The sequence below is a fragment of the Drosophila serrata genome, unplaced genomic scaffold (assembly GCF_035046125.1).
Source record: "Drosophila serrata isolate PLE 108 unplaced genomic scaffold, ASM3504612v1 contig_228, whole genome shotgun sequence".
Taxonomy (NCBI): domain Eukaryota; kingdom Metazoa; phylum Arthropoda; class Insecta; order Diptera; family Drosophilidae; genus Drosophila; species Drosophila serrata.
Window position 1 is genome coordinate 158,722 of NW_028257126.1, and position 20,561 is coordinate 179,282.

General features: G+C 47.5%; 7 protein-coding genes across 9 annotated transcripts; 1 reads left to right on the top strand and 6 right to left on the bottom strand.

Moving 5' to 3' along the window:
- Positions 1–145: 145 nt before the first annotated feature.
- Positions 146–2,101, top strand: CAH8 (Carbonic anhydrase 8). The gene is made up of 4 exons (XM_020957569.2): positions 146–364; positions 1,083–1,286; positions 1,343–1,605; positions 1,662–2,101. The coding sequence occupies exons 1-4, from the start codon at positions 301–303 to the stop codon at positions 2,037–2,039; spliced, it is 909 nt and encodes a 302-aa protein (XP_020813228.2). The 5' UTR covers positions 146–300; the 3' UTR covers positions 2,040–2,101.
- Positions 2,048–6,613, bottom strand: Gpdh3 (Glycerol-3-phosphate dehydrogenase 3). The gene is made up of 6 exons (XM_020957567.2): positions 5,849–6,613; positions 5,606–5,786; positions 4,905–5,484; positions 4,699–4,852; positions 4,544–4,636; positions 2,048–4,485 (listed from the first exon to the last, which is right to left on the bottom strand). Exons 1-6 carry the CDS (start codon positions 5,890–5,892, stop codon positions 2,157–2,159), a joined length of 3,381 nt encoding a protein of 1,126 aa, XP_020813226.2. The 5' UTR covers positions 5,893–6,613; the 3' UTR covers positions 2,048–2,156.
- On the bottom strand, positions 5,971–6,853 carry LOC110188033 (uncharacterized). Its single transcript, XM_020957570.2, has 2 exons — positions 6,740–6,853; positions 5,971–6,616 (listed from the first exon to the last, which is right to left on the bottom strand). Exons 1-2 carry the CDS (start codon positions 6,764–6,766, stop codon positions 6,080–6,082), a joined length of 564 nt encoding a protein of 187 aa, XP_020813229.2. The 5' UTR covers positions 6,767–6,853; the 3' UTR covers positions 5,971–6,079.
- On the bottom strand, positions 6,843–8,156 carry LOC110188030 (protein suppressor of variegation 3-7). The gene is made up of 2 exons (XM_020957568.2): positions 7,994–8,156; positions 6,843–7,937 (listed from the first exon to the last, which is right to left on the bottom strand). The coding sequence occupies exons 1-2, from the start codon at positions 8,026–8,028 to the stop codon at positions 6,977–6,979; spliced, it is 996 nt and encodes a 331-aa protein (XP_020813227.2). The 5' UTR covers positions 8,029–8,156; the 3' UTR covers positions 6,843–6,976.
- Positions 8,124–12,236, bottom strand: LOC110188028 (uncharacterized). 2 transcript variants are annotated; one of them, XM_020957566.2, is made up of 7 exons: positions 10,895–12,236; positions 10,186–10,835; positions 9,937–10,122; positions 9,309–9,872; positions 8,720–9,247; positions 8,492–8,662; positions 8,124–8,424 (listed from the first exon to the last, which is right to left on the bottom strand). In XM_020957566.2, the coding sequence occupies exons 1-7, from the start codon at positions 12,062–12,064 to the stop codon at positions 8,271–8,273; spliced, it is 3,423 nt and encodes a 1,140-aa protein (XP_020813225.2). In that variant the 5' UTR covers positions 12,065–12,236; the 3' UTR covers positions 8,124–8,270. The 2 variants fall into 2 exon arrangements, with proteins under 2 accessions (XP_020813225.2, XP_086686001.1); XM_086829875.1 differs by lacking the exons at positions 8,124–8,424; positions 8,492–8,662; positions 8,720–9,247 and having other exon boundaries at positions 9,720–9,854; positions 9,909–10,122; positions 10,895–12,210.
- LOC110188027 (pyruvate kinase) lies at positions 12,219–14,907 on the bottom strand. The gene is made up of 2 exons (XM_020957565.2): positions 14,663–14,907; positions 12,219–14,606 (listed from the first exon to the last, which is right to left on the bottom strand). The coding sequence occupies exon 2, from the start codon at positions 14,520–14,522 to the stop codon at positions 12,393–12,395; it is 2,130 nt and encodes a 709-aa protein (XP_020813224.2). The 5' UTR covers positions 14,523–14,606; positions 14,663–14,907; the 3' UTR covers positions 12,219–12,392.
- Positions 14,908–15,092: 185 nt separating this feature from the next.
- Positions 15,093–20,536, bottom strand: PyK (Pyruvate kinase). Of its 2 annotated transcripts, none has more exons than XM_020957153.2 (4): positions 20,359–20,536; positions 15,689–17,078; positions 15,468–15,624; positions 15,093–15,396 (listed from the first exon to the last, which is right to left on the bottom strand). In XM_020957153.2, the coding sequence occupies exons 2-4, from the start codon at positions 17,055–17,057 to the stop codon at positions 15,384–15,386; spliced, it is 1,539 nt and encodes a 512-aa protein (XP_020812812.1). In that variant the 5' UTR covers positions 17,058–17,078; positions 20,359–20,536; the 3' UTR covers positions 15,093–15,383. The 2 variants fall into 2 exon arrangements, with proteins under 2 accessions (XP_020812812.1, XP_020812811.1); XM_020957152.2 differs by lacking the exon at positions 20,359–20,536 and adding an exon at positions 18,334–18,630.
- Positions 20,537–20,561: the final 25 nt, after the last annotated feature.

The window sequence follows — 20,561 nt, forward strand, 5'->3', positions numbered from 1 at the left end:
GGCCTTTGTACCAGGTATAGTCCCGTCGAGTCGAGATTGCCATCTAATGCTGCTCCGTCGAGCGTTTGACAAAGTTACTCTCGGCGAGACCGCGGCCCAGACATAGACAGTGGCGGCCCTTTTGGGCCATTGGTATAAAGGTTTTGGCCCCAGCCGCGGTGGCTCAGTCTGCAGAGCAACGTGCGTGGATATCTTTGGCTCGGAACGGAGTTTCTTTTCGCAAATCAAAATATTTGGACTAATTTAACGAAAAGCGTGCAGCGTGCAGCGTGCAGGGTGCAGCGGGTGGCCAGATGGAAAATGCATTTTCCGGCTTTTGAAGACTTCTACCAGCGATTTTTGTTTCTTCTGCCGTTTGTTGCAAGTGAGTATCGCCAATATTCGTCCGTCTGCAAGCCAGTGAGGTGTGTCGTGTCCGAAGAACACAATATGCCAGTGGATCTCCTTGATATTGAGCCGCCGCCAGTCTCTCCAGTCTCCAGTATCCAGCCTCCAGTCTTCATTTCCTCGTATCTTGGAACTCTTAGACCGGAAACGGTACATGACCACTGTCTACTATTGCGCAGCCCCAAGCCCATAAGAGAATTTATGAGCCATCCCCAACCGAGATGAGCTGAACTGAACTGTACTGAACTGAACTGAACCCTTATATGTCACACTCAACGCCCATAAAACTGGCGCATCGCGGTTCATCTAATGGATAGCAAACAACCTGGTGGCTTGTAAATAATAACAATAATTAAATTTACATCCACAAATGCTCCATGAAAGCCAATGAGCGCGTCAATCTTGGGGGCGGAGTGGATGTCGAAGTACCATCCATTGTTATCCAAGCCGCGTGTGCGATCCATTGGATGGAACAATATAAACAAAGGAAGACTCACGGCTGGAGCCCCGAAATCAAGCCGTTATGATTCGCTTAGACGTAATCCTATCCCTTTTTTAAAATTGCTGCAATTGGGAAAACGTTTTTTGGGAGATTTACAAGCTTTATGCAGAAATGGCATGCAAAGTGATCCGGGGAGTATCCAAACAATGGATATACTTAATCTGTTATTATTTTTCTTTTAAATCCCTCCCAGACTTTGGATCAGAAGACAGACAATTCAACTACGACGCTCCCGATAAGTGGAAATTCAGCTATCCCAAGTGCGGCGGCTTAGACCAGTCTCCCATCGCGATTAGCAATCGCAAGGCCCTCTCGGTGGCATTGCCCCCCTTGGAGTTTGGATTATACGACGAACTCTTTGATAGCCTTGTGACTGTTACCAACAACGGACACTCGGGTAATTATTAAAATGACTTCAAGAAATGATCACAATCCTAATCGTCCGACCGGTAGTGGAGTTCGAAGTCCCTGCTACGACTTATGGAGTGAGACCCTTTGTGACAGGAGGACTTTTGGTCGACTGCTACGAAGCTGAGGCTGTGCACTTCCACTGGGGCTCCCCGAAGTCCAAGGGATCGGAGCATGTACTTGATGGCCGTCGGTATGACCTGGAAATGCATATTGTCCACCGGAACAACAAGTATCTAACCCTTCGGGAGGCCGAAACCCACACCGATGGTATAACCGTCCTGGCAGTACTTTTTAAAGTTGTGCGGGTGAGTCAAGGAAACCTTAGAAAAGGAAGAAGAAAACGGATAACTTTCTTTTTCAGACTGGCGCGGTCTTCTATCAGCCCGGCCTCAGTGAAGTCTTCAGCTCGCTTCTCCACTTGGGCAACTTTAACAGCAGCTACACTTTGCCGGAACAGCTCAGTTTAGGTTCGCTTCTGGGCACGCTGGACAGGGGAGACTTCTTTACATACAAGGGCTCCCTAACCACGCCCCGTTGCTCTCCGGCAGTAAAGTGGCACGTGTTCGCCAATGTGCTGCCGATCTCGCACCGGGAGCTGCCCAAGTTTTGGCAGCTGCGGGATCAGCGGAAGCGTCCCCTGCTCAACAACTTCCGGCCACTGCAGTCGCAGGAAAACAGGCCGATCTTCCACCGGAGACCGTATCTGGAACAGCAATTGCAGGAGGTGATATGGTTATAGTCCCAAAGTAGAAAGTATAGCCTTCTTTAATTTTAATAAAAAAAAAGTGTACTAATCTGGAAGTGATAAATTAAGGAGAATCGAGGCGCTAGGCTTAGATCGTTGCGAGCCTGGAAATTAGTTCATCTTGGACCGAGCAAGGTAGGAGGCTAGCAGGCCAATCTGCAGCGCGCAGAGGATCTTAGTTATCGTGGGCGTGCGGGGCATTCCCGACGGAATCTGCAGCCAGTATCTCGACGCGCTCGGCACTTGCCTGGGCAGGGCGGAAAGCTGTTTCACTTGGATGGCGGCCACCATTGGGGGCTTTTGGGTTTTTGGCGATGAGGGCCACTTGATCGTCGGAGCTAGGGGATTCATCGCAGGCCTCGCTACCATCGTGTGGTACTCGTGATCCCTAACATCGAAGGGGGGACGTGGCACGCGCACTCGTGGATTAATGGGGGGATTAAACGGAGGCGACACTACCACTTTACGACGCTGATGGCTGAAACCATTCCTTCCCAATTCCCCGTTGTGGCTGGTGTCCATCGAAAGCTTCGATTCCAGTTCCGGATCCAAGCTGAAGGGATTTTGCCCCCTATAGTCAACCTGGCGTTGTCTTCCCTTCCGAATGACACTGTTCGACCTTTTTTCAGGCCTGCTAACCTCAGACTTCTGGGTGTCTCTATCTTCCCTGTTCTCGTCTTTTTTGGGCGTAGCAAAACGTTCGTCGGAGTGAGTAGTGGATTTCTCCGGCAGATCAGAAGCCGACCAGCTCTTCTTTGTTGGCGGCCTTGTAGCATCGCTTTTTCCCATCGACGGCGACTCGTTCGGCGGTTCTGCCTTAGAGCTCTTTTTAGCCTCAGGTACCGCCTTGTCGAAGATGGCCATCTCCGGCTGCTGTGTTTCAGTCATCTCCCCAAACTCGACCGGCGGCATGCTGCGATGGGGTTGCATTTTCCTGGGCTTGCGCGGTTTAGATTCGCGCATCGGCGGAGGGATATTGCCCGGCGGATTCGGCACCTCTGGTGTACCCTCGCGGTAATGCTTTTTAGGAGTTGGCAACTTCAGGGGCGAAGGTATAACAGGTTCATGCGTGATGCGCTTATTGTTAGATACGGTCTCCAAATCCGTATCATGCCCCAACTCCTGATTGGGGGCATCATCGTGGCTGGATGACATCACGTCCAAGTCCCGCTGCAATGCTTCCTGCAGCTGAGCGTTCAACCTTTCTAGCCCTTCCTGGTCCGACTTGCTGAGTATTTCATCCTTTTCGTTAGCCAAGACCTCGTCGGCATCGATTTTATGGTTCATCATCCAATCCCACTCATGATGGCCACCATCGTCAGACTTCTTGTTTCTAAAGTGTCGGACATTGACCTTGCTTAGGTTTTGGTTTGGCTTCCGATTACCCACCGTAACCAGTCGCTGTTCGTCCTTCTCTATCATTGAGAGCTCTGCCGTTTCCACATCCAGCTGTTTCTCGTGCTTGGCAATATCTTCCGAAGCGGCGGTATCTTCCACTTCAGAGAGCTTGGGGAAATCCCCCTCCGCTTTCGTTTTCAGTTTCTGCCATTGTTGAAGCTCCTCGAGCTCCGTTCCCTCGTTGGTGAAAGAGTGGTCACTTTGGTCAAGAACTGATACTTCATCCAGTGCAGCCTCTACGTCGTCATGGAGGCGCAGCTCGACAGGTTTCTCCCATACCCTCTGGAGACTCTGCTCGTCCAAATCAGAATCTCGGTGCTGTGATCTGGCTTTCATTTCGACCTTCCGCATTTCAGTGGTTTCGTCTGGAGAGTTATTCTCATCCTCATGGAATCGGGCAAAGGGCGAGTTCTCATCATTTATTCGACTTTCAGCAATAAAGTTATCCATTTTCTCTTTATTTTCGAGTGCCTCTATCGTTTGTCTAATGGATTTTATGAGATTATCTTGTACTTTCAAATTGACTTCATCCCGGGTGTCTTCGTTACTCAAGTCCAAAACATCGGTAGAATCATTCATGTTGTTGTGATCTTGACCCAACTCACTATCAATTTTATCTAATCCAGATGAATTCACAGTCTTATTGGTGCATTTTTCTGGCAACTCCTGTAACAGAAGACGGATATGTCGACCGCCTTCCCTGGCATCCATCTTGAAGCCGACCTGTACATTCCCTTTTTGAATTTCATCCCGAATCCTGGAGGCTTCCTCACTCAGTCGACTGGGAACATCCCCAGTTTCAATGGGGATATTCGAAGAAGACATTTGAAGCCCAAAATGCTCTACCTTGTGCTCGTCAACCTGCGCCCAGTCGTCCATTACCTTCAGATTCTTGAAATTAGGACTGTTCGCCTCGACCAAAATCTTGTCGAGACAAGACCTCAGTTTGGGCAGAGCGTTTGCCACTTGGTCCAGCGTCAGATCCATCTTTTCCTGTGCAGGCGCTGTCTCTTTGCTCAGTAAATGGGTAATGGACGATCCGCTGTAAGTAGGATTTGTGTACTTTGAGTTTAAATCTCTCAACTATTTTCCTGTTTTACCTGAGATCTGGATGATTTCGCAGAGCGTCTAGCATTAGTTCCGGAGGCGCTTCGTTCTGGCATATCCGATGGATAGCCGTAAACAACGGAAATCTGATTTGGGAGAGGTTTAAGATTACTAAAGAATGCATCTCCTACCTATGTCTTTCGCTTACTCGTGCTGCATTAGGGCTTTCTCCAGAAAGGCATTCACTTCAGCAGCCACAACGGGTCCCAATAACTTTCGACCGTGCAGGAAGGTCGCTTCCATCTCCTCGAACGTCTTGCCAGTTGCAATAAAGCTTTGGGCGAAGTTGACATTCTTGTCGACTGCAAGAGTATTGGGTCAGCGAATGTTATGGAAATCCGAAAGGGAACAAACCATAGGTAGCAGCCACGGAGTTGGCGATCCCACAGGTCTCGTAGAATGTGGACATTTTGGTGGATGGGAAGAAGGTCTTAATGAACCGCATCATCTCCTTCACGCACAGATGGATAGCGGCCACGCGTGTATTGGCGCCTAAGTGAAGGCCATCTACAAAGCCAGCTCCCAGGCTGATGATTTCATTGAGCGTACCGCATAGTTCCACTCCAGTAACATCATCGATGGATATCACCCGGCAATTGTTCGTTTGCAGAATGGCGGTAAGCAGCTGGACGTGGAATGGGTCATCACAGCCCACAGTGACCTCGCACAGCTTCCCCTGCGCCATCTCCATTGAACTGTGGGCAGACATCATCGAGTAGCAAGGAATGTCCAGCTGTTCGCTGATGGTGTCCGAAACGAGCACCATCTCATCGTCCCTCTCCTGCATCAACCCCCTGACCATGGACACGGCGAAGGCAGTCTCTTTGACGTTACCTGCCAGGATGTTGCAGTAGGATTTCACGAAATTGTGGGGTATGGAGAATATCAAAATATCTGCATTCTGCGCAGCTTCCAAAAGATCATTCACGGCAATCTGAGTATGGAAGCAACGAAACACGAAATTAAATTATTTAAATCTCTGAAAAGCGTTTTCCAGAATTTGTTCCTCGGTGAATGCTAATGGAGAAGTATAGAAAAAACAGAAGACGGCTCACCAGGTTCTTGGGCAGCTTGATGCCAGGCAGATACTTTACATTCTCATGGCTATTATTGATCACCTCGGATAAGAGGCTGCTTTGAATCGGGTCGTCGTAGGCATATATATGCACACGTTCGTCGAAGTCCTTATTCGATTTTTGAACGTTCTTGCTGATGGCGGCTGCAATAGCCGTGCCCCTGAAGGACAACCCAGGACGGATTTATATGTTTGATTTACATGGCTAGAATGAGACACATACCAGCCCTCAGCGCCAATGATGCAAACTTTCAGACTTGCCCACATCGTTCCCTGTACATGAACTTCTGAAATTTAGGGCCGAAACACGACCAAACGACGGCCAGACTATATAAGAGATGTTAGAAGTCTTACAACTTTATTGTTAATTTTGATGGAAAGGTCTTCCAAAATGTTTTGTAAGTGTGCCCTGGCACACTCTTGGTTTGCTTGAACAGAAAACTCACAACCTACTTTAGGGGCACGGATGGAATTCGTAGACTATCTTCGACTTATCGTCCTCAAGGGTGTCACCTTTCAATATGTCTTTCGTCTGCTGCTGCTGTTGCATGGCTTCCATTTCGATGGCACGGATTTCGAATTCGGTGATGATCTGGGATATTCTGCTCTTGGCCTCTGCAGCCAGTTTTGGAGGTAAGTTCTTGACGGTGATGCAGGCGCTCTCGAAGAAAAGGTCGTAGCTGCAGCGCTGTGGCACAGGAGGAGCTGGTAGAGTGGACATAGGAGGTGGAGGGTGGGGAACGGACAGAGCAGGAGAAGCGTGGGGAGTGGATAGAGCTGGTGCAGCTGGAGGCGCAGAAACAGGAAATGTAGAGATTTCCCCTTGTTGGCTGTTTAGTTTTTGAAGATAGGCTCCCAGAACTCCGCGGTCTCGTTCGATACTCTCCAGAAGTTCTTGACGATTCTGAGGCGGTGGCTTTAAGCACCGCAGCTGGTTCCGCTTCAGTGACATTCTAATGCGGCGGATGTACGGCAGTGGCTTCCTGTGGTCCTGAAATGGTACCATCACAGTATTCATTTTAGAATAAGTACCCAAACAAAACTTTCTGTTATGTTCTATTGTCGTGTAATCAGGCTCGTTCAACTTGATTCCGTAGGTTTTAATGGGTCTCACCTCGCAGACATTCGAACTTGTCCACATCTACACTGTATTTAGTTTACACGGCTTTGCTTTAATGATATTTCCAAACTCTTGCACTCTTTCGCTTAGCCGCGCATTAGTGGTGACAGGTAATCGACAGCTGGTGGACTATCGATATTATCGATATCCCCGTTATCGATTTTTATTTATTTTTAAATGTATTAACAAGAAATTAGTTCTAATATAATATTATAATTTTAATCCTTGACCTCAACTGACGCCACTAAAACGCGACTGCTGCGTTAGGACATGTCCTGGCGGCCGATGGCCCGTAGTGTGTCTTGGCGCTGGCTCTTCTGTCGGACTGTTCTCTTTTAGGCCGCGCAGCTCCAGCTCGCAAATGAGCTGGGAAACCCGCATCTTGGCCTCCGCTATTAGCTTTGGGGACAATGCCTTTACACTGGAACTGACGCTCTCGAAGAACAGGTCCACATGGTTCTTCTCTTTCGGAGGCGGCGGGAGATGCACTGTTGATTGGCTGCCCATTAGCTCGCGGAAGGACTCCATCAGCTCGTTCTTGTCCTGGTGGATCTGCATGAGCAGCTTGACTCCTTCCTGGTTGGAAGCAGTAGACTCATTGCGCCTTGGTATACTGATTGCAGCATCTGCCATCATGGATGGCTCCGTCTCCGAAAGAAGCTCTTTCTTGGGCACCGTTTCTTGCTTCGTCGTGGCAGTCAGGTCTCTGGAGGAGGAGCAGTCGGCTACAATATTTATCAAGGGCTGAAGATCTGCAGACGGTGCGGATGGTGCTTCTGTATCCGGAGTTTCCTCCGGCGGTAGTTCCTCTTCCTGCCGGTTCGTCTGAATGGACATCTTGCGCTGATGGTAGTACTTGCTCCGCTGCTGCCGCACCTGCAGCTCCCGGCGCACTACTTTCTCTCCATTAGCTAACAGCGACTCCAGGTTGCGCTGGTGCTTGGTGGTTCGCTCATGTCTGACCAAGTGGCACCGATTGCAGTCCATGCTGCACTGGCAGGCACGACAGAAGGGCTTGTTGGGATCCTCGGCCGCTCGTCGGAGCCAGGGCTCGAAGATCTTCAGCCACTTATCGCAGAATTTCTGGTGGTACTTGGGTTTCGCAGAACTGGACAGGGGCCGCTTCTCCTTGCCCTTTTCCCGCTTGGCAGATTGTTTGATGGTCCTTTCCACTTTCACCCTGGCTGCTTTCCTACAAAGTCATTGTTAAAGTTTATTTACACAAATGCCTCCGTTTTGCAAGCTTACCAGTCTGAATCTGAAGTGTTTTCCGAGAAGCTCATTCTTCAAAGTTTCAATATTTTCCCAATATTTGTTTATTATGGCTATTGTTATTCTTGTATTGATCAGCTGTTTGAATATTTAAGTCGATAGAATATCGGTCGATGGGCTATCGATAATTTAGCGGTATATTTAAATACAAATTTGTGTTACGTATAAATTGTTATTTATAATAAAACATAAAATGTGTGTGTTACATATAAGGCACAAGTATAAAAATATCTATAAATAGCCAAAAAGTTAATTATTCCTTTGCCAAGTGCTGTTTGCAATACTCCCAAATGAAGAGCGATCCGGTTACGTGCACATTCAGAGATCGTACCAACCCAAATTGAGGAATCTCCACTGCATAGTCCAGGAATCCAATGAGGTCTGCAGGTATTCCATGCTTTTCATGCCTAAACGATAATAAATAACAATTATAGTTTTAATGGAAATTCCCAACGATATGGGTTGGAAACTCACCCCAGCAAAAGAATACACTTCTTGGGGAACTTGAAACCGACGAAATTGGAGCTGTGTGCCGTTTGCTCAGCACCAACGATTTTATAGCCCTCCATCTGTTTTCCCATAAGAAATTCTGCCAATGTCTCGGGTTTCACTTCCAAAATATCCAAGGTCTTCTCAGCGGTCATGCTAAAAGGATGCTTTTGGATAAAATTTAAGATGGATTAATGGGTAAATATGTATTACCTTAGGTTGGTAAAATCACTTTTCTCTGCATCCGACTTTAGGCCTAGTATGAGGGTCTTAACGCCCAGGACCTCGCAGGTGCGGGCGAGTCCTCCCAAATTAGGCAACTTGTCAATCAGGGAAGCTACCACAATGAGCTCGTGATCAGGCGGTGCAATAGTCGCATCTACGAAGTCACTATCTGGATAAATGTCGCCTACAGGATTCATTTTTCTTTGCACATTTCCGTTGGATGCTGTCGAGGACAAAGTCAGCTCAGGCGCCAACGAAGACTTTTTGACCTTGAAACTTTCGCGAATGTGCTGGAGTTTTATTCTAAAGTGATATCTACAGCCAAGGCAAGAGTCTACGTTTTCATCAAAAGGGGCATTCGTCATCCAGAGAATGGCATTGGAAATATTAGTATTTACGCATTCTTGGGCCAACACCGGTAGCAAAAATCGCGCTTCGTTCTGGAACTCGCTTAACTTGTCGCCCAATGTCTTCTCGATTGAGTTCTTCATAGCGACTGCTATTGCCAATTCCTTGCTAGAGGTTTAAAAATATCTGGTTAGAGGTGTGGGAACACATGGACGAAAGGAAACTTTACCAGGATTCTATGCACATTATAGACAGCCGATGCAAAACCAGCTGCGCCAGCAATCGGGTCTGGAAATTCGCACCCATGGCAAGTGGCAGAAGATCGGCAAAGATGCCGGACAATTGCTTTTGGTCCAGACTTTCCCACCGATTCACGCAGTAAATGTGAACCACGGAGATCAGCGATACCTGTTGGCTGGGCTTTAGATTTGGCAGCAGCTTTAGTTGCTCCAGTAAAGGATGGATGCTGGGCAGCATTTTGGACACAAGATATTCGTACATGAAGCTTATATTGAGCTGATCATTGGAACACAACGCCGCCTCCCACAGCCCATCAGACCAAGTCCACCTATCGCTTAGGTCAAGCAGAGCCTTAGCAATGCGCATCTTTCTTCTGTGCTCCTTGGAGTTGGCAAAATACCGAGCCTTTTTTCTGGACAGTTCATTGTTCATGCTTAGCAAACTGTCACAGATACTAGCCACATCCAAGTCCTTGTAGTTGAGTGCATAAACTTTAAATCCCTCTCTCGCCATGGCATTGGTATCTTGGATATTGCTGCAAGCGATTTCTATGCTGTCGGGCAATAATATATATTAACATTTTTCTTACACAAATGTAGAGAGATAAGGTTTCCTACCGTGCATCGCCCGTCGTGGTTTCTCCCGCCAGCAACCCTTTTAGGACGAACGATGGCGGTGCTTTGATGTAGTCTGAACTGTTCATGAAACCCAAAAGGCAGGTGGTCCGGTTCAAAACCTCAACAACGCACTTCTCGTACTCCTCTCTGCTAACATTAGCTATCGCATATTTCAGGATGGCTTGCCTTTTGAACAAAAAACAAAAGGTAAATAGAAGACCAACTTGGCCCTGGTTAAATCCTACTCACGTTTCAGCTAGTTTGGATCTCCCCAAGCGAGCAATCATGGCGGGCAGAACGTTCTCATCCTGCAGTGGCTGCGTATGCTCGGCCAATCGATTTGTTAGGATTCCAAACGTTTTGTCAGTGCCTTGGTCCAGAAGTTCCAGGGGCTTTATGTCCAACTCCTGCAGCTTACTCCACGTCGGTAGATTTATGCTGGTAAAAAGATCCACGCAGTGCTCCCGCACAAAGGACTTTTCTTCCCTGGTGTGGCACTCAAAGCGCTCGAGCAAATGCTGCTGCAGTACCTCCAAACTCACACCGCTGTGAAGGAGTGATGTGTCAATGCCATATACGGAACGGTAGAAATCCAAATATTGTTCGGGATTATCCAAGTCCCGATGCAGAAAAAACGGTAGGAATCGCCACCAGCCATGTTTGGTCTTTGGCACGGTCCATAATTTCAACAGGAACGCAACGAATAGATCGTATTTATAATCCATCCGTGAGACCAGCTCGCAGCAGCGCTTGTTGAAATGCTCAACGTGCTCCTCAAAATTACTGCACTTTTCTATTTTGTCTTGTAGTTGATAATGGTCCGCGTAATCGTCGATGGTATTGTATAAGGATTCAATAAAGTTTAGATACTCGCTGACAGTCAAGCTGGCTATTGTGTTCTGTAAAAATTCTGTAATAATTGACAAATCATAAACTTGATTGTTAGATTCTTACTCACAGAGAAGGAAAACATCACATTATTGATAGCAATGCTTCGCAGACTGGGATTCTGCAGAGCCCGAACGCGAGCGCACAACTGAAGGAGCAGTTCCTTGGAAACAACCTGCAACACATCCATCTGCCAGCCGTTCAGCCAATAAACTAGTGGGACACAGTGCCAGGGGACTCCCACGAGGGCTTGGAGTAAAGGTTCCACCTCGTATCCCTTCATAAAGTCGCTTATTTGCTCCATCGTCAGGCAGTCGGACACCTCCGGATTAAATAATTGAGTTCGATTTGTGGCCGCCAGGAATTCTGGCAGCAAATTAAATCGGGCCAGCTGAGAGAGGTTGGATTGCGAGAAAAAGTACTTAAGGGTCCAGCGCAACACTAGGATGTTGTTGTCGCCTAGGAGGCGAACACACAGAATCCTCAGCCATGCCAGCCAGTCCACGCTTAGGCTGGTGGCCATTAGGCCTAAGCGGGGCAGCAGAGTGCTCAACGTTGGCAGAACCAGGTGTGACTGCTGTTCCTCTAGATTCTCCATAATACCAACGTAGGCGCTCCACTGCTGCTCGCTGCACCGTAGCGCGGCCACTACTTCCTGGATTCCCTGAAGCTTGCGCATAAGAAAGTACGCCGCTCGACGATCCTCGCGCACCTGCGACTGTAAGAGATTCTGCGTGACGCCCACCAGCTCCTGTGCGCACTCCGTTCCCAAATTGTGAACGAACTCATCGAACAAATGGACCAGGATCTGGGCCGCATGTGGCTGGTGGTCATTGCTCAGGCTTAAAGACCAGAGCTGCTGCAGGACGAACTTGCCCTCTATCCGCGGGAATTTCCTTGCGTGCAGTTGCACGCAGACCAGCACGTTGGCCACGAGCTGTCGGCGACTGGCCGTGTCTTCTCGGCTGTCCGCGATTACCACGGAGACGAGCTTGTGAAACAGCTTAGGGCCAAAACGCACGTTCCACTTGCTGTTCGTTTGCAGCAGGTTGTGGATGCACTGAAGAACCCGCTTCAGGGCCACTTCGTTGTCCTTGTGCATGTCAACCAGGTCGTAGAGCATGTCGTCCAACTCGGCGAGTTCTCCTAGTAAGTTCTGGTTCTGAACGTAAGACTCCACGGCCTGGACCACCGCGTGGGTGGCCGTCGCCGTGGTGGCTCTGGTTGTAGGAAGTGACATAGGTGTAGGTCCTCTCAATGTTTAGTGGTTACAGCTTCTGAAGAAATGATGCACGAGCGAGTGTTAGTTTCACAATTTTTTGTAAGGGCCCGGAATGTGCTTTTGTTTTGTTTTTAAAAAGCTAGTGTGACCGTCCAGTAAACACCAAAAAATATTAGAATACAAAAAAAAACACACATTTTTTTGGATATTTGAATTAAAATATTTATCAACAATTATTAACTTATTAACTTAGTATTAACTTTGTTGAAAATTTTTACGATAATTAAAATGTACATTAAATTTTGTAGCCTGAACTGATATTAAAATAAAATTACGTGCGTTAAAACTATTTCTTGTTGTCCTTGTTGTTGTCTTCCGTTACTTCATTTAGCTTTTTGCACACCGCCTCCGCGAGCGCGTCGGCCATTTCTTTCATTGATTTCTTCTGTTCCTCCTTCAGTTTCTTGCACAGCGCAGCTTCTTTTTTCTCCCTCCTTTCGGCCTCCACTTTTTTCCATTTCTGGGCCATCTCGGCTTTCTTCTCCTCCGCAGACAGTCTTTTGGACTTCTCTTCCTCTTTTTTCTTCTTCCTTTCTTTAGCCAGCTCCTTGCATTTTACGATTTCCACTTTCTTCTTAGCCTCTTCCTCCGCGAGCTTGGCTTTTTGGACAGCTTCTAATTTTTCCGTTTCCTCCTTAATAACCTTGAGATCTGCCTCTTCCTTTTCCTTTTCCTCTTCCTCAGTTGATTCACTCTTCTCTTCCTCCGCCGTGCTCTCGGACTCTTCAGCCTCTTCCTTTTCTTCTTTCGATTCTTCTGTATCCGTTTCCAGCTTTGGGTTTTTTTCTGCCTGCGGAGACTTTTCCTTCTCAAGTATTTTTCTGCAATCTTCCTCCTCTTTTAACTTGCGGCAAGCCTCTTTTTCGGTCCTTTCCTTGCAGCGCTGCTCCAAGGCTAGCTTCTGACAGCGATCCTCCTGTTCCCGTTCCGCCTTGGTCTGCTGCTGGATGGTGAAGAGCCGGAAGTTGATTTTGTCGGCTGACATGGCATTGACCAAAACCACCGAACCCTTTTGGCCCGGCTCAATGAGGTCCATTTTGGTTAGAAGCTTTAGGCCCGACTTCATTACTTTCCGGAAGTCTAAATTCCCCATCACCATATCCTCTACGACCAACGGATATATGCCTCGGTATAGCACCGACTGGGCTGCATCGGATGGGCAGCCTGTGAACATCACGATGGGGCACGGCGGCCTCATGTTACTGAGCATCTGGGACACCATAGAACACGGACTGGCCACGACTATGGCCCGGGCCTGACTCACGGTAGCGGCCTCTGCAATCGCCGTAGTGACTGCCGAAATGTGGTCGCCGCCACCGATACGGATCTCCCGCTTAAGGTTGTTCTGCATGCTCTCGTACCACAAAACCGTCTCAATTTTGGCACAGATCCTGGCCATGACGCGCACGCACTCTGCCGGAAACTTGCCACTGGCCGTTTCGGCGGACAGCATCACGGAATCCGCTCCGTCAAAGATGGCATTGGCCACATCTGTGGCTTCGGCACGGCTGGGTCTTGGCTTAATCGTCATCGAGTCCAGCATCTGGGTCGCACAGATCACCGGCTTGCCAACTTTGTTGCACTTGGCGATGATCGATTTCTGGGCCAGCGGAACGTTCTCGATGGGTATTTCGATGCCTAAATCGCCTCGAGCCAGCAAAATCCCGTCCGATGCGAGAATAATTTTGTCTATGTTGGCCAGACCCTGCTGGTTCTCGATCTTGGAGATAACCTTAATGCGTTCACCCGCAGGTCCTAGAGCCTGCCGGATGTCGGCTACAGCTTTGGCATCGCGGATGAAAGATGCAAAGATCATGTCCACCTTCTGCTTCACCCCGAACTGCAGGTCCTGCTTATCCCTTTCGCTTACGGCTGGCATATCCACAGCAATGCCTGGCAAATTGATACCCTTGTGAGAGCCCAGCTTGCCCCCATTCTCCACTTTGCAGACCACCTCTTCACCCTTGGATTCCTTGACCACCAGTGCGATCAGGCCGTCGTCAACGAAGACACGGTTTCCGGGCTTTACGATGGAGGGAAACTTCTGATAGTCCACATAGATCTTGTCCTTGGTGGATTTTTTTTCTAGCAGCTTATTCGTGCTAAGAATGACCTTATCGCCTGTCTTCAGCTCGATTTCGGCTTTGTCACTGCCCCCGGATATCTTGCCAGTCCGAATCTCTGGGCCCTTAGTGTCTAGTGCCAGGGCCACCGCCTTTGCCAATCCCGTTTCCTCTTGATACATAGCAATGGCTTTACGCGCTTCCTGGATGGTCTTGCTGTGGTATTCGTGGCTGCCGTGCGAAAAGTTTAGCCGAACCACACGCATTCCTGCCCGGATAAGCTCCAAGATCACATCCGCTCGTTGCGAGGAGGGACCTATGGTGCAGATAATGCCGCTCAGGGGTACCGACATAGCGGGAGCCTCGACCTGCAGCCGCGACTGGTAATCCAGCTGGGAGGCGAAGGGTCCGCGGTCCAGCCGAAACTGGGGCGTTTCCTAAAGAATAAGAGGTTTACTACCGGTTGTCTTACTCCACCTTGCACTTATCATACCTTCTTGCTTTTGGAGGCATAGCAGCGGTACCTTTGGCTCAACACGGAATTCGCATATGGTTGCACAGACAAACAGGCTGCCCTTAGGCAAAAGTTTTCGACGTGGGACTGAATTTTGAAAACCAAATTTAGATACCGGATTTAGATTACAGTTACAAATCGAATAGTCAAGACCTAAAATATTTCTTAGCTACGTATAAATCATAACTGAGGTGATCATGGGAATTCATTTCAAGAAATAAAGCAGCCAAACGATCATAAGGTAGAACCACACTCTCTTCCGCATTCCTAATTTGAGTTGATTTTTCATAAATCAAGGATTTGACTTTAAATAATCGTCTAAATTGGTTTCATTAAATTTCTCACAATACAATTTCTACGATATTCGCTGGCGGCTATGACTACTTTAAAGCTTAATCTAAAAATTAAATTTAATGCAAATAAAGTGTACTTTATTTTCCATAAATACATACATATAGCGACTTTATTAATTGTATCTTTTCGAAGAAATCTATATTATTCAACAACGGTACATTATATTTGTGTGTCTGTTTGAGGCCCGGGATGGGCTTCGGCGCTTCGACAGCGGGCCTAGAATCCTCCTGCTGGTTCCAATATTCCGAATATTGTGTAATTAATAAATTAACTTGGTTATTAACATTAATCAACGCGACGCCCGCGACAGCTGCGACGCATCAAGGTACTTCCTGAGCGGCAAAGTTTATTCGACGGTGCTGCAATTTGAGAGAAATTTCATAATTAATAATTTCTTGTAATACGAGTTCGCCCTGAATTCAAAGCTTACACAATGCGGATGGTGTTGGTGAAGCCGGAGCCCTGCTTCCAGCCGGTCACCACAACGACGGAGTCGCCGGCCTTGACGAATCCGTTCTTCTTGCCCACCTGCACGCCGAACTGGACGCGCACATCCACATCCTTCAGCCAGTCGCCTAGAGCGGGCTCTGGAAAGACAAAAAACCAACGTTAGGACACTAGAATTAATGCTAAAAAACAGGACTCTCTTACCCTTGTAGATGAGTGGCACCAGGCCACGGTAAAGATGGGCCTGACGGGCGGTCTGGGGGAAGCGGGTGACCGCAATGATCGGGCAGCGTGGGCGGTACTTGCTCACCTGGAAGGCCGACTTGCCGCTCGTGGTGATCACCACAATAGCGGCAGCCTTGGCCTTGGTGGCGGCCTCAACGGCAGCGATGGCAGCGGCATGGGCAGGATCAATGGGGCCGGCGCTCTTGACCAGGTCGTTGAACAGGTTCTGGTGCCAAAGAGCGGCCTCAGCCTCCTTGCAGGTCTTGGCCATGGTAAGGACGCACTCCAGCGGGTATTCGCCCTTGGCGGTCTCACCGGACAACATGACGCAGTCGGCGCCATCAAGCACCGCGTTGGCAACGTCAGAGATCTCGGCGCGAGTGGGACGTGGCTTCTTCACCATGGACTCCAGCATCTGAGTGGCGCAGATGACCGGCTTGCCAGCCTTGTTGCACCGAGCGATCATTGCCTTTTGGGCGAGGAAGACCTTCTCGGCGGGAATCTCAATACCCAGATCACCACGAGCCACCATAATGCCATCGCCTGCCTCGATGATCTCGTCCAGGTTGTGCATGCCCTGCTGGTTCTCGATCTTTGAGATGATCTTGATGTTCTTGCCCTTCTCGCCGAGCACCTTGCGGATCTCGGTCAGAGCGGCGGCGTTGCGGATGAACGAGGCGAAGACCATGTCCACATCTTGCTCGACGCCGAACTGCAAATCGCTCTTGTCCTTCTCGGACACAGCGGGCAGATCGACGGGCACGCCGGGCAAGTTGACGCCCTTGCGGGATCCCAGAGAACCGCCGTTCTCCACCTCGCAGGTGATCGTGTCCTTGGACACCTCACGCACCACCAGCGAAATGAGACCGTCATCGACGAAGACACGGTTGCCGGGCTTCACCACGTTCACGATATTCTCGTAGTCCACGTAGACAATCTCCAGGGAGCCCTTCTCCAGGTAATCCTTGTTGGTGGAAAGCTTGATGGTCTCGCCCTTCTTGAGCTCAATCTCGGCGGTGCCGCTGCCACCAATCAGACCGGTACGGATCTCGGGACCCTTGGTGTCCAAAGCAATGGCGACGGGATGCTCGTAGCCCAGCTTGGCCGAGTAGTTCTTCACCGCCTGGCGGACATTGGCAACAGTCTCGGCGTGATATTCGTGCGAACCGTGCGAGAAGTTCATGCGGGCAATGTTCATGCCGGTGGCCATCATCTTCTCCAGCATCTCCACGCTGCGCGAGGCAGGTCCGATGGTGCACACGATTCCAGACAGGCGGACATGGGGCACCGGCGAGTCGAACTGCAGACGGCACATGTGCTCCAGTTGGGTATCAGCTCCTGCGGCCATGTTTTGTGGTACTTCGTTGGGCTGCGAGTGGAGGAAAGAGAAGAGGATTACTACTATTATATATGAATCGTACATAATATATATAATGTCATTTTTTAATTTATTAAAAGAATGAATTCTATAATAAAAGAATTAATGATTATAAAATTAGCATAATCATTAATCGCAGGAATAAAATCCTTTACCAACGATTTTTTTATCGAGACATCATTTTAAGCTTGTATGATTGATATTCATATTTATTTTGTTTACGTTTTATTACAGCCTAAAGTGGTATCTTAACGCAACAAGTGACTATTGACACAGGTAATCAGAGGACTCTCCATGGCAACAGTGTTTGTAAAAGTAAACACTTTTATGTACTATTTCACCATTTAGGGTATTATTTTTTGCAGTAGATAGTAGAATATGATAAATAAAACAACCCCCTGGTGAAATATAGAAACAGTAAAGGAGGGGAATATAAGGTTAACCCCATTATGCTATTTTTTTGAATAAAAATCAATATTCTATTTGCCGACCAAATTTAAATTTAAAAACGCAACTTATAAATTCGAAACCTGATAACGACAAATTTTCAGAATAACCTTAAATAATTATTAGAGGTTGATAACAAAAAATCAATACGGGATAAGCCTTTCTCCATTGCTTCAACTAAATTTAAATGCATTAAAATAAGCTCTAAGTTCTAGTAATTAAGAATTACGCAGAAAGGGAATGAAATCAATTTGAATATCACATAACGAGAGCGCAATTAGTTCAAAAACATCACATTCCAAATAAAATCCACAAGCTCTACTACTTATGTATAAACAGTAGTGTAATGCAAAGCTTAGCTCTTATTTACGTATTATTTATTGAAAAATAAGCTATTCTTCATAATTCCTCTCCGTTTGCCTTCCCCAGAAATCTTTTGTTGCAGACTTCGGTGATGTAAACAAAATGCGTGTACTTGAAGTGGGTGGGTAGTCCGCCCGGCATGGGACCGGGGAGAATGTAAGAGAAAGAGCAAGAGAGAGATAGAGAGAGCGACATGCGGAAGAAAAGTTTGCATCGGCGCCGACGTCGCTGCACCGTCGAAGGTCAGTTCTGCCGACCGCGACCGAGAGAAGGAGACAGCGGCAGCGGCATTGGCAGAACTTTCGCAGCTGCAGTTGCATAATGCCGAATTTTCGTCAAGTGAGTCTGGGGCTGATATCGGATAACTTCTGGACTGGGCTCCGTCAGCCAACTGATTGTCTATATCTTTATGGACCAGTTATGAGCGACGGCGTACCTTCAGCTTGGGTGCCTCATCGTAGATGGTTACGTTCACCATTTTGTTGCCTTTCAAGCGGGCAGTATTAAACCAACGGAAAACGCTCTTGAACGCAAGATTAGAAACGGGACACCGATGATATCTATATCCTCCAGCAGCACACGCAACACGCACAACACACACAAGGCCGCGTTGAGCTGAGTTCAATATTTTGGCAATATATAGGCTTCGAGTCGAATAATGTATCCGGAAATCGATTAGCGGACGCGGCGAGGACGAGGCAAGCTGTTCGACTGACAGCGATTTTTTTTGGCCAGCGGAAAATTTCCCGAGCCGCAAAAAAAGCGCTCAGAATGTCGGTAGCCCGAAAAGCAGAGAGCAGTGGCCAAAGCACGAGGTAGAAAAGCCAACGCTCCTGCTCCCGCTCCCGAGAGCCGCGAGAAAGTTGGACCCTAAGAAGCGGAAGAGGCGGCGACGGCGAGAGAGGAAATCAACAGGCCACCCCTAAAGCGCCAGTCTCTCGCAAATCGTTACGAAGCGAAGAGAAGGGTATAATTCTAGGGTATATTCGACCAGGGGACTACCCGCTACTTAGTTAAGACTGCGTTGCATATTTTCCTGATAACGGAATTTTTTGACGAAAAGTCAGGAATAAATGTAATTATTTGAAAACAAAATCAGATGTTCCCTTGATACTCAGATAATAATGTCGATATTATATTTTAGTGGGACAGATATAATAAACTTAACTTTAAATTTAAGTCTTAACAAAATTAAAGTCGGGATTCTAATAAAATCTTTTTTCACGTCTCCGCTACTAAAAAACAAAATGCTTTTAACTTTATATTTAGGGACACTTTTATTTACAAAAAAAAATTAACTTTTTCGTGAGTTATTGTGAACTCATCACACACTTCTAATCCTTTGAGTAGAGGGTGCGCCAAAGTTTATCCAAAGAGAACGAAGCTTTGGAGTTGTTAACTGGTGCAAAGCTCGCTGCCAGCCGGCATTTGAGGTTCAACGATTCCTCGAGTGTTTTAATTATGGTTGAATATGATACATACGTGCATGTGATGCGTGCGTGTGTGTGTGCGTGGTAAACAAAAAGCCGATCATCAGCTGTTTCGTTCCGATCGAGATGTCGCTTATCAACTGAAAAAGACGAGCACTGTCCCAGTCCCACTCCGCTGACCTTGACAAATCTGCTCCACAAAACGTCCCCCGTCTCGCTCGCACACCCATTATGCAAGTGCGTGAGCATTTAATTTGCATTTGTATTGGTCGCGATGGCGCTTTTCCTTATCGCTCTCTTCGATAATTTCTCTTATCGTGAGGGACACGCGCAAAAAGCGTGCCGCTTGAGCTTTTCGGCGCGCAGCTTTCGTGGGCGGAAAACGCACGAGAGAAAAGTTCTTAAAAGTGAAAGTGCTTTTCCAGCACATAGATATGTATATCGACAATGTACATATGTATGTACCACATTTGCCCTTGAACTTGCACCGAAAAGGACGTTGCTACCGTTACTGGAATTTCTACACCACAAAAAATTCTTATCGGAAAAATACCCGGTTTGGCAGCAAAAACACCAAATTTGGAACTCAAACAACCGGCACGGCACAGACATAATTTATGCGAATTACTCATCGCTGCTCACATTTGAGGCGTCACCAATTACAGGGCAATTAAACAATTGCGATAAGCAGGGACGGTTTACAGCAGCAATTGGACAGCTTCGAGATAATTATTGTTGCATTTTCCAATGGCGTGTTTTACGAGGTGCGTTGGTATGGGTTTCTTACTTGAAGCTCCGTATGGAATGACTTCTATTTCACCTTTACACATTTCACTAACGAGACGCTTCTGCGGCAATGTGAGTGTGCGAATTCAATTCAAGCGCCTATGTGTGTGTGAGGCGGCAACTCAATTCTATGTGGAGAATTGGCTTGCATCATCAACAACAATTAGCGTCACAATTCGCGACTTTCACATTTTATTAGGATATTATATTTGTATTGCTTTTATTTACAATTATTTATTATTTACCTGTTTGGGAGAAATAAGGTGAACTCGCAGAGATTTTTCGTCTCCTGTTTTGGAATTAAGTTATTTCAATTTAAATGCACAGGCAACGAACGATCCAATCAGAAACCGGCCGTTTAATAAACGAACTGCGTCCAGTGCTGCCAACTCTTTGAATTCTAAAAAAGCTTGAAAAGCTTTAAAAAAAAATGCTAGAAGCCGCTACA